Here is a 21,976-nt window from a genome sequence, read left to right as displayed (position 1 = left end):
AATTTGTGTGATTTGTGCAAAGTGGACAATTAAAATGGGAAGGAGGGAGTATTAAAATATATCAGATAAAAATAATTTTGTGATGGTGCGATTTATATGATTCTAAAATTAAAGCTTGTAGAAATATTTATTTTGGATTAAAAAAATCATAAACATGTGAAAGACATAATTTGTCTTGGATTTAGAAAAGGAATTATAAACATACAAATAAATATCAGTTGTCTTATAGAATTAGAAGTTAATTTTGTTCAAATATAACGGGGCTTATTTGTTCAATATACGATCCAATAGATGAAAAACTTTTAAACCATGTGGTCATGCGACCAAATTATCTCCCTTACGCTGATTATATATAAGTATATAATTATAAATTGAATATATTATCTAGATATGACAATAAATGTATAATGTGAAAATTTTGTAAAAGTGTTCGATGAATATTACCAATATCATGAGATTGCTTAAACAAAGAAACTAATTTTACATATTTACTATAATTTAATTTATAATATTTTATAACCATTTTTAGTTAAGCAAAAACAAAGAAAATAAATTTTTATATATTTATTATAATTTAATTTATAATATTTTACAAATTAAAATGCACGATTGTTTCACAGCAACATTTTGATATGCACGATTGTTTTTTCTTTTTTCTTTTAATTTAAAAAGTGAAATTACAGTTTTATCCTCCAATTTAACGTTGACAGTTTGACTACAAACGGAAAACGATTAACGGGTGCAAACTGCAGGATAATTATAAGTTAATGAGGCGAACTGACACGTTTGAAAGTCTATGTACCAAAGTGTTTTTCGAGCAAAGCAGAGGGTTGCAAAGTGCAATAAGCTCTATTATAAATGATATCATTTCATATTTGTGACTTATAAGTAGTGTCGCGATATTTTTATGTACCCATTAAAAGTAGCATTATGTTAATTCAAAAGTTAAAGTTGCCGAATTCTGGAAAACCTAGAAATCGTCGAGCGAGCTTCAAATTCCAATCGGATCCTAGTCATAGCTCAAACACTCTGTTCAGATTGGTTTTTGTTTTGTTTAAAATCAATATCATCAGACAATCATAATCAACCAACAAACAACACAAATCATCAACCATACCTATATTCCGGCAAAATCAAATACAAAAACTGAAACCTAAACACTAATATATACAATCGACTTCGAAAATTATTTAAAACTCAATACAAAAAACACAACATCATCCTAAGCACATAAGCAAATTACATGAACAAACAAGTAAAGATTCGTCTAATAACAAGAAAATTCTCAAATCTAACTTTGAACACAAAAATCGAAAAATCGAACCCCATTGTGAAATTGATGACTGATATCGATAGAGTTGGTCTCAAATTTCGAGCTTGTTACTCAAACTCTTAAAATGTACATTGACAACATGATCACAAGATTGTTTAATACTCGAGAACTCAAGAGCACAAAAGAAGAATAAGGGTTTCAGTTGTATTTTTTTATATGTTTCAATGAAAGAAATAGAATAAATACGGTCAACTAACATTGATTTAACGTTTCGATGGATAGAATGTTAGTTTTTTTAATGAATCATGTACTGATTCGTACCGCTTATACGTCAAAAACTCGAAATGATACCTAACACTACGATCGTTCCATTAATAATTTTTATATAATATATTTTTATATAAAATATTATAAATATTAGGAAAAATAGAACATGAACATATATTAAGGGTCCTTCATTTGTTCTCCGTATAAAGCCTTGGTAAAATACAACTATTTTTGAAGACATATCCAAAAAAGCCTGGTACCACTATCAGTCAGCACGATATTTTAAATTGATCGAAAATTGAAAACCGTGAGAAATCCACATTTCGGGCAACCTGCATTTATTTGTAAGAGCAAGTCCAATGCTAGATGCTATATATCTATTGCTATTGCTATAATATACCATCAAAAAGTGTTTTTTGGTGTTAAAATAAAATTTGCACTCCAATGCTAAGTTCTATAACTAGTTTCAAAGTTAAGTTAACCAACTCATTAACTTTTATCAAACTTCTATAAATAAAATATAAAACCAAGGATGCGGCAATATGGATGGATCCATCCTTGGTTTCAAATATAGAACCAAGGATGCATCTATGCATGGATGCATCCAAATATAGCACCCTTTTGGAATTGAGCTTTTTTACTTTTGATGCTATAATATAGTAATAGAACCAAGTATAGCATTGCATTGGAGTTGCTTTAAGATACCATAATTTATGTCGGTGCAGTTTCACCTGCAGTTCCTGTAAATGTATACATGACTTATTATGCTACATGGCAGTTGTCACATTGCTTAGTTACAATGCTTACTAGAACAAAATACTATGGGTCATTTGTTAAATGTGAACAAGTTTTGCTCGATGATTGAAAATCTAGATGAATGACCTATCTGAACGGTGAACAAAATTTGCTATTTGTTAACTCATTTTATCTGAATGACAAAATTTACAAATTTAAATATTTTTTTGTCAAACAAATTCAGTTAATTGATTATTATGCATAATATACATAATTTAATCTAAATAACTTGTCTATTCAGAAATAAAACATAAATTTATAAATCATAATTATTTTTTATACAAAATTTATTATATTTTATAATATAAAAATTTATTATAATATATAATATAATATAATTTTTTAATTATCATATTAATTTTATGATAACACGTGAATGACAAAATATACAAATTTAAATATATTTTTTATCAAACAAATTCAATTTATTGATTGTTATGCATAATATACATAATTTAATTTAGATGACTTGTCTATTCAGAAATAAAACGTAAATTTACAAATCTAGTTATTTTTCACACAAAATTTATTATATTATATTATATTAAAAAATTATATATTTTTATATTTTTTAATTATAATATTAATTTTATATAACGTAATAATTGAACATTTTATTAGTCATCAAATTAATATTTTTTAATTCTATAAGTTATGATAAAGTTATAAACGACATTGTCAGTGGAAAATATATTTAAGAAATAGTGGTAACATATATAAATAAATGTAACTACTAAATAATAATAATAATAATAATAATAATAATAATAATAATAATAATAACAACAACAACAACAATAATAATAATAATAATGAATATAACTTATATTACTGTAGGTTGTATCAAGAAAGTAACATCCTCTGGATGGTTGAGACAGAATTTTTAACGCCAGTCGTTCAGAGGAATTCACTGTCATCGAGCTGCATATTTGCAATATCAAACGGTCGGGCTCATTCACTCGTTAACAAATGAGCAATATAATAGAAAATGAATATTTAATAAAAACAATATCCATGATTTTAAGGAAAAGAAATTAGTATTATTATTATATTTAAATTTCAATAAATAAACTGTATATGCAAGTACCTTCTGTCTCCCCCATTGAGCTCAACAGCAACACTCTTGCACAGAGCTAAAGCAGATCTATCTGACTGAAGCTAAAGCTAATTTTAAGGTTGCTTAGCTTAACCCTAGATCTCTTTCTGTTATGTAACAATATACACACATTATGTCTGTATGTATAGTGACATCAAATTTTAGCTCCTTCAACATTTCTTACATAAGTGTAATGCACATCATATGTTAAATTGTTCATATGTTTGCTGCTTCTGTGCTTTGGGGATCTAAAGTTGTCATCTACTTTGTGCTATTGGGATTGCACTAATTTTGTTTTGTTAGGTGCTAATTTTAGTTAATTATTTCTACTTTTTGTATTAATTATGCAAGTGTGTGATTGCTTAACCAGATTAATTCAGTTCTATGTTTTTGCTTTTGTGTTATGTCAGTTGATGCGAAAGTGTTGCTGTTATAAGATTAAAATCGATCAAGTGGAGGATACTGTCGGTTTTAGGCCAAGTTGACACTAATTTGTTTTCTGAGCACCTCCGAAAATGTCTCGTACTAATGGATTAAGTGGACATTTGGTGTACACTTCTTACTATTAAACTTAGTATGCAACCTCTGTTGAGCAGTTTTTAACTTTTTTTGTAAGTTTTGCCTAGTAAAAAAATCCAGATAAATGAGACCTTCATAGATCAGAGACTCTGATTAGAGTTTCAGATATGAATTTTTAGTGATGGACCGATGTCCAGTAATTGGTTTTGTGTTAAAAATGTTGGTCATTAGTAATATCAATTAGATCTATATGATCAGCCTTGAGTCTCATATTTTAACTAACATCACTGTTATTTGCTTGATTAAATCTTGTTGTGGAATTGATGCCCTGTGCATTGGTATATTATGCACAAGGTTGTATCGTCATTAGGAAGTGCACTTACCCACAAATAGCAGTAGAATAAAAATTGTTTCAATGTCTTTTAAGCCAACAATCACTTGATCTATAGCTTTTCAGATTCGTGCATGAAAATGGGCTTTAATCATCTTAATTAATAATTGTAATACATATTAGACTGTAAACTTTTCATAGGTGATCCATTTTCATGTATATCTGCTGCTATACAATTTTTAATAACTATTCAGGTTGCAAACTTTATTATTCGGGTTTCATATATAATTTGACTCTTGATAGCTTTTGATTATTAACCAGTGCTTCCTTTTGTCGTCTGCTTTGGTATATGGGCAGGGCAGACTTCCTTTTAAATACGAAGTTAGGAAATATGAATCGTGGTGGTAGCTGCGGTGGGGGTCAGAGTTCATTGGGATACTTGTTTGGAAGTGAAGAGGCTCCAAAGCCCTCTGGAAACAAAACACTGGCAACTCCAGACGAGGTGCAAACTGTAGTTCAATCCCCAAAACCTAATTCCCCTCCAGAACCGGTTGATATTACCAAGCAGATTCCTGCCGGAATAAATAGCACTGCTTTAAACAGTACTGCTGCAAACAACTACTTCAGAGCAGATGGTCAGAATACTGGTAACTTCCTCACGGTATGTCGGCACAACAAACTTCTTTTCGTTCTATTACTGGCTTAATATATACAATTTCTCTTGTTTGCATAGATTCATCACGCATGGAGTAAGTAGTGGGTAGATCAAAGGAAGTCACATTATCAATCCAGAAACCAATTATTATGTCTCTTTAAAAGTCAAACAAGACTAAAAAATTATTTAGCAGAAAAAAAAACAAGACTAAAAAATTAAAGATATGTACGACTAAATGGAGCCTAGATTCATTTTATTTCCCACTGCTCTCACTTTTATTGCGGTTAAGCTAGACATTGTAGGATATTAGTATGGTCGGTAAGGCAGTAACTCTTCTGGAAAGTGTACTCATTTTTTATATACAGTGCAATGTGGAACCTGTGATGCAATGAAAAATTCATCAGAATTCTGGTATTGTGTGTCTTTATATCCTTGCATCTACGGATTCCCATGGACTATGTTGGGAACATAACTTGGTTCATCGTGTGTTTCGCATAATATAGCATTTCTAGCTTGAAATTAATAGAACTTATTGCCCCTTGTCATCATGGAGCTTGATCTTTCTCGCAGCTGAACCACACAGAATAATAGTTTTGCAATTTCAGCTGTCTGGGCACTATAGGCCACAAACTCTGCACTCTTGCTCATGCTAGACTATTTCCCATTGTCTTGGTTGAAAAATTACACATTACAAATAAAATGCATCCACTTTTTCAAGTTAAAGTCAATGAAATTGCTTTTCAGTTTTAAAATTCAGAGTGTTTCTTTTAGCTTCCAACAATATGAATTAACAGAGCTGGTGGCTTAAAACATTATCTAAGTTCTTCAGGCGTTTCTTTCAGTAATTTGCCCCTTGCTGCAGAATGGCTTCGAAATGATAGCAAACTGACTTATCTGTGGTATGTTGCCTTTTTAAAAAAGCCAGGTGGTTGGCAATATGGTGTTCACTCTTGTTGTCGTAGGGGAAATTATATATAATATATATACATATTGCATTTTTTTTCTTTGTGAGTTCTGTTTTACCTATATACAGTTACTAATCTCTACAGCAACATACAATATGGTGATCTCTTCTTTCCTTTCTTCTTTTTATACACTACCATGAACTGTTGTACCACATTAACTGTAAATATAGTGTCATACTATTCTGCATGTCTATCAGACTTTATCGGTTTCTTAATTAGAAAAAGGAGAAAAAGAATGTGTTTGAAATCCTAGATTTCTGTGTTCACTAATAACCAAAATCGTGGTTTTTACATGATTTCTGCTTTATTTGGTGCAGGAAAGGCCCTCAACCAAGGTGCACGCAGCCCCTGGCGGTGGATCATCTCTGGATTACCTCTTTGGCGGAGATTCCAAATAGTTTTCTCTATTCTAGTCACCTGTGTAGCAAATTTTCAGCAGGCCAAAGATTTTTATCTGCCAAGTCTGTGGATTGCCTATAATGGAATGCATTGTTAAATTCGAAACCTTATTATCCGATTGTCTATTGTATACCTAAGGCCTAAGGGTCTATCACAGAGTTGTGATGTTTCTTAGGGCTTGTGGTTTGATTTTATTCGATAATTAACTTCTCCATAATTATACTCAAAATTTTGATGTTGCATGTATTCCTTGTAAAACCACCATCACTTTCCAAACACTTCAACTTCAAGTATGTTGTCATAAATAAATAGCTTTTAAAAGTTCTAATTTGCTGTTAACTGAGTTTTTGAAGTCCAAAAGGTCTTATTTTGATAAAATTTGACATGCCTTGCTATTTCACTTTGAATGAGTTCACTATATCAAGTCATTTCCTAGAAAGAAATACAAATTAAACTATATATGTTTCTGAAAAAAAGAAAAAAAAGAGATGAATAAGTAATATGCATATATGTAATACGGGATTCTACAGAGATGATTATTACTTCTTGTAGTAGAATTTAGAAACCATAATCGAGCCAGTTACAATGTTGCACCTGATATACATACATGCAAATACAGAAGAAAACTCGAGTCTGACCATATCCTTCCACCTAAAGATTAACTAGACGCTTTTAGCAACATGGGGCTGAGGAGCAGGAATTATTCCCCATTTCTTCCGAACATCTTCCAAATCTTCATCGAAGTGCTTCTCATAGTATATACACATCAGATCTGTGCTTTTCATACCAGCACGTATGGCCCATGGAAAATAGTCTTGGTAAAACAATGATCTCTGCTTCTCGCTGAATCTTGCTGTTCCTCCCACCACAGACATCACGCACATTGGGAGTAGCATTTGCTCAAATTCTATTACCTTTAGTGCTGTCTCACCAATCAAATTGGTGGGAAGACCAAACAGGGTGTGCCAAAGGTCATGCACCTCACGTGCACGCATAGCTACGTACGCTAACTCGTCTGTTTCCATGAACCGAACCGGCGGCCTGTCATCTGGAGAAAAGTTCCTGGATCCCATAAAGCTTGCATATGCAGCACCAAAAGTGTTGGATGGTAAATCCCATGCATGTCCCACTTTCTCAGAAATGACACGGGGACGATCCAGTAGCACTGCCTGAGATTGTCATGGGAGAGAGGATCAGATATTCTTAACATTAACGATCAAAAAATACACTGAGTAACACAAGTTAGGAAGAAAACTGTCTTTAGAAAAGTGATTTTGCTACAATCGGTGTTTCATAATGATTGTATAGGTGACCATTTTATTTCTACAACACTAATAATATATTTTGTTCAGTTTATGATTTAATTGAAAACAAATAATTCGAGAATAAATACAACATTAGACCTATAAAATGCACAAAGTCCATGCTGGAAGAACTTAGTTACAAGCTAAAAGCATTTGCCCTCAGATATGCAACTACTTGAATGAGCAGCATAGACAACAATATATTTGCTTGACCTAAATTTGCGATGAAGTCTAAATAGTTTTGCAACCCTACGACAACATACATGAAATCTTTTATGTTACTGCTAGCACAGACCTTGGGCACTTTATGAAGAAGAAGACATATAGCATGCCAAGACTAACACGAAAACTAAAACTTACTACAGTAATAGCATTAAAAACCCTTTAAAATTGCAAAATGCACTTGTACAGAACTACAGAAGCAATAAAGTATTACCCTGCCCTCGGGACTTCTCTTCATTCTTTCAAGAACCCTCTCAAAAGCAGGCTTCCCAGTAGTCTCCCCTAACGCAGCTATCAAATCTGCTCTTCGTGGGTCCAATAAAGCCCCAACTGCAGATCCAACTGCAACAGCAGCCTGCTGCCACCCATTAAGGTGAATACGAGCTCGGCTGCCTAACATGTATGATTCACTAGCTGAATGCTACTATCTGGCCAACAAAAAGCACCGACATGCTTAAATATATAGCACGAAAAACACAACAAAACAGTAGCATGACACAGTTGTGTAAAATCATTAAAGCTACTACATAATAATTCTTGTGTTAATATACATGCAAAGCTACCGATATTGTATAAATTGTCTTAGCCATTCACAAGTGCAACAGAAACACTACTCAGCCCAATAACATCCAACATTCACTAATCTAAAACCTGCAAATACCAATTCTCGACAAATATCCTATAGAACCTCTACCATGTACATTTATGGTCCGCCAATCAAAAGCCAGAAACATACATTCCTCTATTTGTATCACGTACATTATTCACAATAAAAATTCATTTCCTATAAACTTATAATATTTCAGCATTAGTATTTCCTCTACATCCAAGTACAATTTCTGCCTAAATCAACAAATCCCCTCTAACATAATAAATTTGGTAATGACTAACTGCACCCTAACCACATACATAAACATCGAGAAAATATCTAAATGCACATCACTGTAAAACAAACGCTAATCGTAATCATCTCCAATTGAAATCCCTATCGTAAAAGGACATATCAGCAGGTGCTCCTACACAAATTTAACAAATCTAAACACAGCCGCAAAAAAAATTATAATCTGGAAGCACACAATAGAAAAAGCACAAATTAGCAGCACAAAAGGAACGTTTACACAATCTTGCAATAGTCAATTATAACATATGATTAAATAAGATGAATTGCAAATATTATACATAATTTGGAGAAAGAAGGTACCGAGTTATGATTGACGGAGAACGATTGGTACCGAGTTAACTCGGTCTCTTAGCAGCTTCTCTTCCTTACGTGTTGTCACTATATCCTGCGATAGTTAACTGGGTTTATTGCTTGTGTTTCAGTATCATTCAAGGTCGAATTCATGGGCGTTTGCCGTTTGGTTTAAGTTGCAGTAACTTATTAGCAGTTGTTGATAAATTTTTTTAGGACAAGTAGTTATTGAGTATAAAAATTATTAATATAATAATAATAATAAACTAGCGTAAAAGCTCGTGTGAGGCATGGGCCCGTAATCTATAAATTATTTTCTATATATATATTTTGATTAATAATTTAAATTTTGATTTTTTATAAAATATTAATTTTATAAAAATTTTAATACTCTTTTTACAATAAACTAATAATTTCCATGACAATTGATTTAGCATAATCGACAAATTTTCATATAACTCGAATTGGCACAATAAATTCACACATGAAAGAGGTTTATACTACAATTTTTCAGTGTGTTATTCAATCAAAACACAACAAAATATGTTCATAAACGATAAAAATAATAGATGCGATTCGAGTGAATCATATAAACAAACTCATGAACTGTTATGATAATTAAAGTTGATCTAATATGTTCATGTGCTACGATCATTAAAAAGATATAAGATCGAACACTGACAGACATACTATATGAAACATAATTATATGAGGGAGTTACATAATGAAAATAAACATAAAACTTGTTAGAGCATCCCCAGGAAGAGTTCTTAGCTAAAAACTGAATTGCATACAAACTAAAAAATATAGCCAACTTCTTCAAAGAATTGAACTCGAACCATACTCACCCCTTGTCTATAATTATAGTGAACCTTCTGTGGATGACTATATTTGTCGATCTACTACAGGTGTATGAAATCTGTAAGAAGATTACATATCACTTATTATCATATTAAATTAATGAGTTATATATCAAATTGGACACCTATTTCATCAAAAAATCTCACTTTACCCACCCAAAAATTTTCGGACTCATTTAAGCCACTATAAACCAAATATATATCATTTTACCCACTTCATTATTCATATCATTTTACTTAATTATTTATAAAAAATTAACCGTTTATTTTTTTATTACAAAACCACTTCGAGTACTTTCATAATAATCCCTAGTATTTATTAAAATAATTTGGGAATTTCTAAAGCAACATAGCCATGTTGTTAAAAAAATATATAGTTATATGAGCATCCTAGCTATGTTGCTTTAGAAATTCCCAAATTATTTTAATAAATATTAGGGACTATTATCAAAGTACTCGAAGTGGTTTTGTAGTAAAAAAAACAAACGGTTGATTTTTTATAAATGTTTAAGTAAAGAGCTATGAATAGTGATGATATATATTTTGTTTACAGTGGCTTACATGAGTCCGAAATTTTTTGCGTGGGTCACGTGAGATTTTTTGACGAAATGGGTGGCCAGTTTGATATAAAACCCTTAAATTAATATATTCTATTTATAACAATCTAAAATATTAATTGTTAGTATTGGTGTCCTAGAGACAATACTATTGTGTTTTATCGTAGACATTTATGGATTATGTTTTATTGATTATTGAATAAATATTTATTATGTCTTTATTTACTGCGTAATAAATTCTGACAAGCTAGGACCTAAGTCTGATAAATGTAATTTTGTGGGATACCCAATTGAAACAAGAGGTTATTCATTCTATAATCCTCCTGAGAACAAAGTGTTTGTTGCTCGAACCGCTGTGTTCCTTGAAAGAGAGATGCTTTCTAAGAAAAACAGTGGGAGGATAATAGATCTCGATGAAGTTCGAGAACCACATGATAACATTGAACTAGAGCAGGAACCTGAGCAGGATGTACATCAAAATATTGAGAGTAATCCTGTTCCAGAAACACAGGTTGTTCATAGATCTAGTAGGGTTCGCCATGAGCCAGAGAGATATTATGGTTTTCTCTTGACTCAAACTGGTGATGTGATGCTTATGGATAATGATGAGCCTCTAACCTACAAAGATGCTAAGAACACTCCAGATTCAAAGAGATGGCTTGATGCCATGAAATCTGAGATGGATTCCATGTATGAAAACCAAGTATGGACTTTGGTTGATTTACCCGAGGGAGTTAAACCTATTGAGTGTAAATGGGTTTTCAAAAAGAAAACCGACATGGATGGAAATGTTCAGACCTATAAGGCACGACTAGTTGCAAAAGGTTTCAGACAGATTCATGGTATTGACTATGATGAAACCTTCTCACCAGTTGCTATGGTCAAATCCATCAGGATTTTGCTTGCAATAGCTGCTTACTATGACTACGAAATCTGGCAGATGGATGTCAAAACCGCCTTCTTGAATGGAAGCCTAGAAGAGGATGTGTATATGACACAACCTGAAGGTTTTGTCGATCCGAGATTTCCCAAAATGGTTTGTAAGTTGCGACGATCTATATACGGATTGAAGCAAGCCTCAAGGAGATGGAATATTCGTTTTGATGAAACAGTCAAAGAGTTTGGCTTCATTCAAAATGAAGATGAGCCTTGTGTTTACAAGAAAGTGAGTGGGAGCCATGTGGCATTCCTAGTGCTGTATGTGGATGACATATTACTAATGGGGAATGACATACCTTCTTTACAGGCTGTTAAGACTTGGTTGAGCAAAAATTTCTCGATGAAAGACTTGGGCGATGCGACCTATATATTAGGGATGAGGATCTATAGAGATAGACCAAGAAGACTAATCGGCCTAAGTCAGAGTACATACATTGATAAGGTATTGCATCAATTTGGGATGCAAGAGGCAAAAAGGGGATATGTCCCAATGTCTCACGGGATATTGATCTCGAAAGAAAACAGTCCGAAATCATTTGATGATAAGGACCGTATGAGCAAAGTTCCATATGCTTCGGCAATTGGTTCCATAATGTATGCAATGATATGTACTCGTCCTGATGTCTCGTATGCCTTGAGCATGACGAGTAGATACCAGTCTAATCCAGGTGAAGGTCACTGGACGGCAGTGAAGAATATTCTTAAGTACCTAAAGAGGACTAAAGATCAATTCTTGGTATATGGAGGAGAAGAGAAACTAGTTGTAAAAGGTTACACAGATGCTAGTTTCTAAACAGACAAAGATGATTCGATCTCTCAGTCTGGCTTTGTATTTTGTCTAAATGGAGGTGCTGTTAGTTGGAAAAGTTCAAAGCAAGAGACGGTTGCCGATTCTACAATGGAGGCTGAGTATATAGCTGCTTGTGAAGCAGCCAAGGAAGCTGTTTGGATCAGGAAATTTCTTACAGGACTTGATGTGGTTCCTTCAGTATCAGATCCGATAGATTTGTACTGTGACAATAATGGAGCCATTCCACAGGCTAAGGAACCCCGATCTCATTCCCGCACTAAGCATATACTCATACGATACCACCTGCTCCGAGAGATTAATACTCGAGGGGATATACATATATGTAAAGTGCATACAGATGATAACATTGCAGATCCACTGACCAAGGCTTTGTCGCAGCAGAAGCACGAAGGTCATACTAGTTCCATGGGTATTAGATACATCAGAGATTGGCTCTAGTACAAGTGGGAGATTGTTAGTATTGGTGTCCTAGAGACAATACTATTGTGTTTTATCGTAGACATTTATGGATTATGTTTTATTGATTATTGAATAAATATTTATCATGTCTTTATTTACTGCGTAATAAATTGAAAGCATAATAAATGTCCTTGGAATATTATATGTAATTCTATATCTCTAAGTACGTGTATCAATATTCCTAAGTGTCCCTAGTCGAGTATTATTTTTAAGGGACAATAATGATGCATTAAGACTAGTATGTTTGTTGACTGATGATCACATCTCATTGATCATAGGTATAGTGATGCTAAAGTCAAGAACATAAGTGCATGTATCGACACATGGCACTGGAATGACCCACCGTGAGATTTTGCATGTTAATAAGTGTCATTAGAAATTCTCACTATGATAATGATGTAATGATCCTCTGACTTGATATCATTATATTTCTATATGAGAATTAATATACTTTGGTTGCACTAAAAGTGACCTTTGACTGGGTGATGATGAAATGTACATTGGGTATATTATGAATCGTATGAGAAATATGAATGATCTAGAAAGGATTTAACCCTCCTATTTTAGGAGTGATATTATTGGCCTCTTGATTGAGTGAGACTATAAAATGCATGGCCGTGCTCAAATATTGATTTGTTTAATAGTCTACTCATTGATCAAGGAAATTCGGATTAGACGATGAAGAGGATGACACAATACATGCCTTGAGTCTGATCTATAATATAAGGTTAAAGGGATTATATTACATTGTACATTATTCACAAAAGGTTTAATTGAATCACCAATTATTATTATTACTTGGGTAGCAATGATGTATTACTAGATGCCGCTCATTGTTTATAATTTTATTATTGGATATTAAAATTATTGCCAACATAATAATGACCTAAAGGGTCACACACTTAGAACGTTTAAAGGAGTTTTAATTTAAATTCTGAATTTAAATTAAATGATTAAGTTCGAAATAAATTGTTTAATTGAGCCGGTCTTAATTAAGTAATTAGAATTTCGAATTTAATATTAAAACCGAAATCGGATTAGGTTTGGAGAAGCCCAAATCTGATTAGGGTTTGGCCCATCTATCTCTCTTCCCTATAAATACATAATGATGTATTGTTTTAGGGTTAAATATTATAAAATTCGTTTTATTAAAAACCCTAGCAGCTCTACATCAAGAGAGAGGCTAGAGAGAGAGAGAGAGAGAGGCTGCATTCGGCTAGTACCGGCTCCGGTGATCTTTGGCGATCAGACGTTCATGTGGACTACTTAGAGACGCGATCCTTAGACCGAGGGCTGCGTGGTGATTGCTTGTTCCGGACCTCCATCTTTCGCTAACGTAAAGCTTCAACAAGATATTATTTCGTATCTCCATGATCAGCCATACTTTATAGATGGATCCTCGGGTTAGGGTTTCGAAAAATTTTGATTTTACGTTGATTATCCGCTGCGTTTGTTGCCCCGAAACCCAACATTAATAATATAATATTTTTAAATTATAGGCTCAGCAAATTTTACATAATGTCCTACAGGTCCAATTCAACCAACTATTACAGCCAACCTATTGAAAATGCTCTTAATACTTATTATCGTTCCCTCCCTCTTTATTTCCTCTCCCCCTCTTTCTCTAGTACATCTCTACCTAATTATATATCTTACTCGTCAGCGTGTTTTATGAGATTGAAATTTTGATGCATGGCATAAACACTAAAATATATGCCGCGGAAAACGCACATCCCAACCTATATTATTAATCAAAATCGTATCAATCGTATCAATAATATAATTAATTAAATTATGATAAAAAGCCTAACATACTCAAGCATCCGCTCTCAGTAATACCCAAGTCTACATCTTGAACCACATAATAGATAAAATATGGCCATATATATAGTCATCTCAAATTTAGCTAAATCAAAATTTAATTATAAAATACCTTAACTCCAATTCTAAAATCTCTAACTTAAATCAAAATTCAATTCATACAGGGTTACTAACCCACCAATCCTTTAGGGCTGTTAACGAAATGAATATTTAATGAAATATTCGGTATTCGAATTCGTTTAATTTTATTTGTGTTCGTTTATTAACAAATACAAATACAAATTCAAATCTTAAAAAATATTCGGTTTGTTAACAAATACAAATTCGAATAGATAAATATTTGTATTCGCTATTCGCTTAATTATTCGGAAATTAAATATTATATATATGTAATTTTTATATTATATAGAAAAATATGATATAAAATAATATATCACTTGTCATAATATTTTTTTTCAGAGGATGAAGAGTCAACAAGGTTCTGTCGCATGATCTTGGAATTAATTAAGGCATATCAAACTTTTACATTTTGGTTGTAATTTGAATTTTATTTTCTTTGAGTTGGATGACTGTAGTATCAGTACTTTATAATTTTCTTGAAATTGTGAAGTATGGGAGTTCATAACTTTTGTGAAGGGCCAGTTTAGTTATTTAGTTTTATTTTCTTTTAAATGAGTACTTTAAGTGAATATGAATAGTTCGTGAATTTAATCGAATTCGAATACGAAAAACAAATAATTATTCGGATAATAAACGAATACAAATCCGAATATATATACTTAAAACGAATACAAATATGAAAATTAAAGTATTCGTTTCGAATTTGTTTCGTTAACAGCCCTACAATCCTTCACCAACCCATATTTTTTTTTTGAGTAACCAACCCATTCATTTTATAATAATTGTAAACATACAATTTTTATCCATATATATTTTGGATCACCAAGCCCATACTATTATTATAATGGTTCATACCTAACAGGTCGATCGATTATTAAATACTCTGTTGTTACCTTATCATGAGTGTTTATCGATATTTAATTGATTATTTACTAAAATTTGACTGGTAACTCGACCGAGTACCCGAGCTCCGAGTTGGATATATTAGCTGGATGATAACTCGATTTTGAGCCTAACTCAAATAAATCTCAACATAACTAGAGTCAAAAGCATCTTTTCTCCGTTGGAAATTTTGTTATTTTGTTATTTTAGTTTTTATTGATGTTCCCCCCTTGGAGATGTGTTTTTAGACATTTTATTAAACAAGTACTTTTCAATTTTCGTATACGAGTACTCATTACTTGATAGGCTTACCAAGTCAAATCGAAATTCAATTTTTAAAACATTAGTTAGTAGTTAATTGAACACAATCATCGATCATAATCTTTGAATCACAAGATATATGCCTAAAACCTTTTTTTTTCCTGTACTCCCACTCTTTAAACACAAGACGTATCAAATCTAATATTTGTTATAAAATTTAGTGTCAATAATTGATGTAAAATTTAAAATTAATAAATATGGTTGTACTACCTTTTGTGCCTATTAGTTTGTTTGTTTTTGAAGTATTTTTACTTCTTTAATTACGTACGATTCTTTGCTCGTTTATTTAAAATCATATCATATTGTATTTGCAAAATTGTGCAAATGTGTAATATAATTGTAAGACTGTTGCAGGATATAGGATATCAGTAGCTTAATACTTTTCACACTAAGTTAAATCGAAAATAATTTGAGGTATCCGCACATGTAAAAAAAATTACAAATTTTTTATAAAATGAGAATCAAAAGATCTTAATTTAATAGTTATGATTGTAGAAATTATATGAGAGTATATTTAAACGTCACAAGTTCAATTCACATGAATTAATTTTATATAAATTAACTAACTATCTTTGTAATAAGTGATCATAAACAAGTGACAACTATAACTAAATGGATACTTATTACATAGATGTATTAATTACTAATACTTAATTTTCAAGTATAATAAATGAATCATCTATTGTTAATTTTGTAATTACAACTAATATAAGGGTATAATGGATATTTCACCACTATTTTTTTTTGCTCTTTTTGCCCTTGGTTCCTATTTAATATATAGAAGTAGATTTATCAGATTCGGTATAAATTCACAAACCGTACAAATAAATTGTTGATTGACTTATAAATTCATTACACACACAGTACGAATAAGATTCTTCTTAACCCACAAGCTTGACTTAAATACTAAGGCAAACACCCCTTCAAATATTTCTGATCGTTCCAAGAATTATTATTATTCAAACAGTTCAATAAATATTAATTTATGAATTTATAGATCGAATAGAATATTTTAAAAAATATAAATAAATAAATTATTGCTCATCAGAACATCACTAATTAGTAAAATTATAAACTAATTGTTTAATATATAATAACAATAATGATAATATATACTCCCTCCTTCCCATTTTAATGGTCTTGTTTGTTAAGAAAATATTTCTCATATTATTTGTTCTTGTTCTTTATCCAATACAAATTTTATACAAGTTTGAATGTTAGACTTTTAACAAAATGAATGAAAATTTAGTAATATTTTTGTAAAACTTATATTTCTTAATATGTGTGATTTGTATAAAGTGGACTATTATAACGAGGGAGTCAATCTCTAGTCATTAAACTCAAAATCAAGTAATTCTCTCTAATATTTAAGTTATTCAAATTAATAACTAATTTATTTATGAATTCCAAACACAATTTGTTGAATTCTGAAATATGAATTTTTTAGAAGTGGATAAGTCTTTAATATAGTTCAATAGACATCAAGAATGGAAATAAGCTACGTGAATAGATATATCCATTGTTATCAAAATCGGTTAACTAGGCCGAGTACTCATCTGAGTACTCGTTTTTAACCCCTCATCCAATCCGAGTTCCAAGTACTTGCATCCAAAAACGATTTTGTAACAAATCAGTCAAAACTCGGTTTGACTCCGAGTACTCTAAGTCAAACTCGGGTTTGACTTTTTTCGTAAAGTACGGACAATAACTAGAAACATGGATGTAGTAATTATTAAAACTTGTTTTTATTTATATTGTGAAATAGTATCATGATGATAATATATACTTGAACTGATAACTCAATTATGATTAATGTGTTTTCAATAATATTATATATTTATTAATAAATCAATATACTTATATAAAGGAGAAGCGAGGGGCATGTAGGTGGCGCCTCTCACATCGCTCCGTTCCATTTTTCTAATTTTTTGAAATTTTTGGATAAAAAATATCAATAATTAGAGCTACCTTTTTTAGTTTCAGATATATTAGAAGCAAGTTCAAGAATCTGATTTTATTTCAGATTATTTATGGAATATAGTAGCTTGAAAGTTTTAATCTGATTTTGTTTCCATATAACTGAAATTTTTAAATAAAAAATATCAAAAATTAGAACTACCTTTTTTAGTTTCGGATATATTAGAAGCAAGTTTCAGGATCTGATTTTGTTTCAGATTATTTATGGAACATAGTAGCTTGAAAGTTTTAATCTGATTTTGTTTCAGATTATTTAATTATGGAAAAGAGTAACACACAAGTCTTTCTGCACTTATAAATACCCCTATAGGTTGTAGGGTTTTGGATCATCTAAACACAACCTACTCTCTCTCAATACCACAACCCTACCTCTCTCTGGTGATAATTTTCTTGCTCGATTTCTAACTCGGTGGTGCCGTTCTTCTACAATGATAAGTGAAGGTTGTTTATACGGTATTAAAAAAATAAAGGTTGTTTCAAGCAAAAGTAGTTATAGACCGTTATGTGGGAGTCGACAAATCCAAACACGGGAGGAAAAGTATAGTCTTGACATGATATTGATGGATAATATCAATAAATTAACTATTAGTGATGTATGTTTGTTGGTTATTCTTTTATAATATTTTCTTTTGTTCATCGGACATGTTTGTTGTTAATTTTCTATATGATTTACATTGTACACGGAAAAATATTATTCATCATTATCTGTTTTCTCCGTTCAAGCAACTTTTAAGTGAAGACTGTTCATACAGTATTATTATTACAAGTAAGGGTAGTTATAGACTGTTATCTCACGGATTTAAGTTAGATGTTTTTGTGCACAATCAATCGGAAAAAAATTAGAGGAAGGTGATAATATAAGAACATGATTACTTTTTTAAAAAAACACAAATAAAATTAAGATTCGTCATGCTTTAAATTGTTAATTACGTGTAGAAATTTATTTTCATTTTTTTTACCATGAATTATAGTCCAATTTTACAATTTTATATATTAGTATTAGCATTTTTACAAATATTAATATTGAATCATTAATATACTTTTTATAGGCCGCCGCAACGCGCGGTTTCTCAACTAGTTATTGATAATATTAGATAGATTATTAATATATAACATATTCATATATAGGGTGGCACTCTAGGGAGGGCTCCTTATATGGAGTTCCATAGCACACTCCAATCTGAACCATTGATTTTATTAAAAAAAATACACGGTCAAGATTAAAAGATATTTTGTAAACGTTTAAAACACAATTATAACTCTACCTCTGTTGAGAATACACAGTGATACACACAAATACACATGGAGCTTCTGAAATATACAAGCGAAGAAACAACCTCATCTAAACTTCCTGCAAGAGCAAATCGAATCTTTGAAGATCAAAAATAAACTTGTTGCAAGATCAAATCGAAGTTTTAAAGATCAAAAACGAAGGTATGAGAAGGTAATCTATGTAATTTCCGTTTGACAAAGTTAGGGCTCTGATATAGAGTATTTAGATTCATGTTTTATTAAAGATGTTTATGAGATAATACCTTATTTTCATTTGTTTCAGGTCGAGGGAAATCATCATTGCAAGATGCTAAGGAGAAAAAGTATGAAAAGGAATCCTATATCGTATATTTTGTTTTTATTTTTTGTGTTCTCTAATAAAATATATCTGATTTTTTGCGTATCATGTATTTCTTTTAATTTTAATTTGATTTTGATTGTATATTGGAATCATGACTTATTATATTGTAGAATATATGCCGTTGTAGAATATATAATAAATTTATTTGTTTATTTAGACATTTATTACTTGAATCTATTTTGGAAGCTTGTATTTTATCTTCGTTGTTCAGTAGTAGAATACATCCATTATTTATACAATAGAATACTTTTTGTTCTACAATAGAATATATTACTAGTTTATCACATTTGTTCTACGGTAGAAAAATTCATAGTTTATACAGTAGAGTATTTTCACTTTTGCAGTAGAATATATTACTAGTTTATCAAATTTATTCTTCATTAGAATAAATCATTGTTTATACCAGAGAGCATATTACATGTGTAATGTGATTGTTTTATGTTTGTGTTATATAATATAACACTTTTTACTTAAACTAGAGAGCAAATTACTTGTGTATTGTAAATGTATTAAATATATTCTAATATAGAGTACATGTTTATTATATTTTATAGTAGATACTTGATCCCACTAATTCTATTATAGAATTCATTCTTAATTCTTAATGCCACTTTATAGTAGATATTTGGTCCCACTAATTCTACTATAGACTACATTCTTAAATCTTTTCACTAATTAATAAGCAGATTGCGGAGACTAGAGTTGATAGTGTAGGGGAAATCTCATGAGAAATGACTAGAATGATAGTTTATTGTAGTCAATGATTTGTACTAATGAGAAAATTAGTAATACTTTTTTCATAATGCAGTAATTATATGAACCACATTCCTATTGCGAAAACTAGGATGTGCTATTATATATATATATGCAGATCCTGAGATCCCCTAGTAAGCAGTGACTAACTACAAATAAGTAAGAGAGGTCACAAAAAACATACTTATGTGTTTAAAATGTATAGCAACTATGATAAGTTTGGTTTGCTAATATTTAAGGGATTGATTCCAAAGATTGGAACATTAGTCTTCACATTTTTCTAAATGAAAACACTTAATTGATATATCTCTCTTTTTAAAGTAGAGAAAAACACTTCAATGAATGTCTTCAATGTTAGGGCGTAAGAACAATTGCGATGTTGTGTGGTCATGTTGCACCAATAGTAGATCTTGCTATCTATTTTCCTACCAGTATTCTTGGAAAAGAGAATATAAAAGATTTAAGTAATGTGATGCAGAACTCTAAATCAGTTTAAAATTATGCACTTTTTAGAACTTGTTCTGATGGTGTATTGTGTGTGTGGAGCAGAGGCTGCAGCCATTATAGGCGCAGAAGAAAATTGTCATCTTGGAAGGCAGTCCATCTATGGTCCAAGCTTGAAAATCAGGGGTATGTTTGTTTTGCTTGTTCTTTAATTGATTCAGCTCATTTATCTGAAGATCACTTGCAGGAATCTGCGGAAGTAGGGGAGGCATTAATGTCACATGAATGCAAACTGGAAAGCCTCCTAAGTGCAACATTGTTATTGTTGATTCCGATAGTCTACCCATTGTACAAACCATTTTTCATGGTAATTTGTCTATTACGTCTTTAAAGTTCATGTCTATGATCTTGCCTGTTGGGGATATTGAGACACAATTCAAAGTTAATGTCTGTAATCTTGCCTATTGATGATATGAGACAAAATTTGTGGTTATGATTGACTCATGAGGCCTATAAATAGTATATTCATGTTATTTACCAAGCTAACATGTGCATATTCGGAAGTGTAGATGCCTCCCAAGAGTTTGAAAGATCATAAACTAAATAACAATGTTGATAGCATGACGAATATACTCGAATGTTGCCTTTGCTAACTGGAATGAGAGTTCTTAAGAGCATACAAAGTGAAAGTTGAGAATGAGATGGGAGCAGGAAAGGTTGCAGATGGATATGATTTATTGACATGATTTATGTTCTATATTAGAATCATTTTGTGTTCTATATTGAAATAACCTTTGTGTTCTTAATATAATCATTTTTATGTTTTGTAAAATCATTTTATGCTATGTATTAGAATCATTTAATGTTCAGTATTGGAATAAGATTTTCGTCATAATTAAAAAGCAAAAATTATATATATGGGATGATTTTGTGTTCTTATAATGAGTTTGAAATGAACCATACAATTAAATCTTCATAGTTGAATCATTATAATTTTGTGTAGACTTAAGGTTCCGTACTAGAATAACTCATATAATTAAAATCTGGATGTGAATTATTGACTTTTTTTATCGAATAATATTTGTGCCTGTAGTCAGATTTGACTTCTAGGTTAAATTTTATTTCATCACGTATGACTATTCTATGTTAGAATCATACTTCAGGTTTAAACACGTTCTTATGACCTTATCTGAAATGTTACTTCACGACTTCGATTAACCTTAAAAAATTTGCTTCAACATATATCATGTACTAAATCTGTTCCATTTGTGGGCTTGTATCCAGTTAAAAACAATAGTGGCAGGAAATTGAAGGTCTCAAAACATAAAAAAAAAAAAGAATAAAAGAAGAGGAATAACCAAATCAAGATATATGCAACATG

The 21,976-nt window shown here is 31.2% G+C and overlaps 2 protein-coding genes and 1 long non-coding RNA gene across 6 annotated transcripts; 2 read left to right on the top strand and 1 right to left on the bottom strand.

Moving 5' to 3' along the window:
• Window positions 1-3,355: 3,355 nt before the first annotated feature.
• On the top strand, window positions 3,356-6,542 carry LOC108193724 (protein SPIRAL1-like 1). 2 transcript variants are annotated; one of them, XM_017360523.2, is made up of 3 exons: window positions 3,356-3,510; window positions 4,644-4,942; window positions 6,219-6,542. In XM_017360523.2, exons 2-3 carry the CDS (start codon window positions 4,673-4,675, stop codon window positions 6,297-6,299), a joined length of 351 nt encoding a protein of 116 aa, XP_017216012.1. In that variant the 5' UTR covers window positions 3,356-3,510; window positions 4,644-4,672; the 3' UTR covers window positions 6,300-6,542. The 2 variants fall into 2 exon arrangements, with proteins under 2 accessions (XP_017216012.1, XP_017216011.1); XM_017360522.2 differs by having other exon boundaries at window positions 3,357-3,510; window positions 4,639-4,942.
• A 247-nt stretch (window positions 6,543-6,789) lies between these two features.
• LOC108194082 (ubiquinone biosynthesis protein COQ4 homolog, mitochondrial) lies at window positions 6,790-9,224 on the bottom strand. Of its 2 annotated transcripts, none has more exons than XM_017360985.2 (3): window positions 9,006-9,224; window positions 8,041-8,254; window positions 6,790-7,469 (listed from the first exon to the last, which is right to left on the bottom strand). In XM_017360985.2, exons 2-3 carry the CDS (start codon window positions 8,224-8,226, stop codon window positions 6,963-6,965), a joined length of 693 nt encoding a protein of 230 aa, XP_017216474.1. In that variant the 5' UTR covers window positions 8,227-8,254; window positions 9,006-9,224; the 3' UTR covers window positions 6,790-6,962. The 2 variants fall into 2 exon arrangements, with proteins under 2 accessions (XP_017216474.1, XP_017216473.1); XM_017360984.2 differs by having other exon boundaries at window positions 9,028-9,224.
• A 9,774-nt stretch (window positions 9,225-18,998) lies between these two features.
• On the top strand, window positions 18,999-21,095 carry LOC135148072 (uncharacterized). Of its 2 annotated transcripts, none has more exons than XR_010285944.1 (4): window positions 18,999-19,199; window positions 19,321-19,360; window positions 20,701-20,781; window positions 20,843-21,095. It is a non-coding gene; the product is annotated as an uncharacterized LOC135148072 (long non-coding RNA). The 2 variants fall into 2 exon arrangements; XR_010285943.1 differs by having other exon boundaries at window positions 18,999-19,209.
• Window positions 21,096-21,976: the final 881 nt, after the last annotated feature.

This window comes from Daucus carota, chromosome 7, assembly GCF_001625215.2.
Source record: "Daucus carota subsp. sativus chromosome 7, DH1 v3.0, whole genome shotgun sequence".
NCBI classification, from domain to species: domain Eukaryota; kingdom Viridiplantae; phylum Streptophyta; class Magnoliopsida; order Apiales; family Apiaceae; genus Daucus; species Daucus carota.
This window is presented reverse-complemented; position numbering and strand designations above follow the sequence as displayed.

Coding starts and splice junctions, on each gene's coding strand:
- LOC108193724 (XM_017360523.2), top strand. CDS start 4,673: ATGAATCGTGGTGGTAGCTGCGGTGGGGGTCAGAGTTCATTGGGATAC. Junction 4,943..6,218: donor ATACTGGTAACTTCCTCACG/GTATGTCGGCAC, acceptor TATTTGGTGCAG/GAAAGGCCCTCAACCAAGGT.
- LOC108194082 (XM_017360985.2), bottom strand. CDS start 8,226: ATGTTAGGCAGCCGAGCTCGTATTCACCTTAATGGGTGGCAGCAGGCT. Junction 7,470..8,040: donor AGAGAAGTCCCGAGGGCAGG/GTAATACTTTAT, acceptor TGACAATCTCAG/GCAGTGCTACTGGATCGTCC.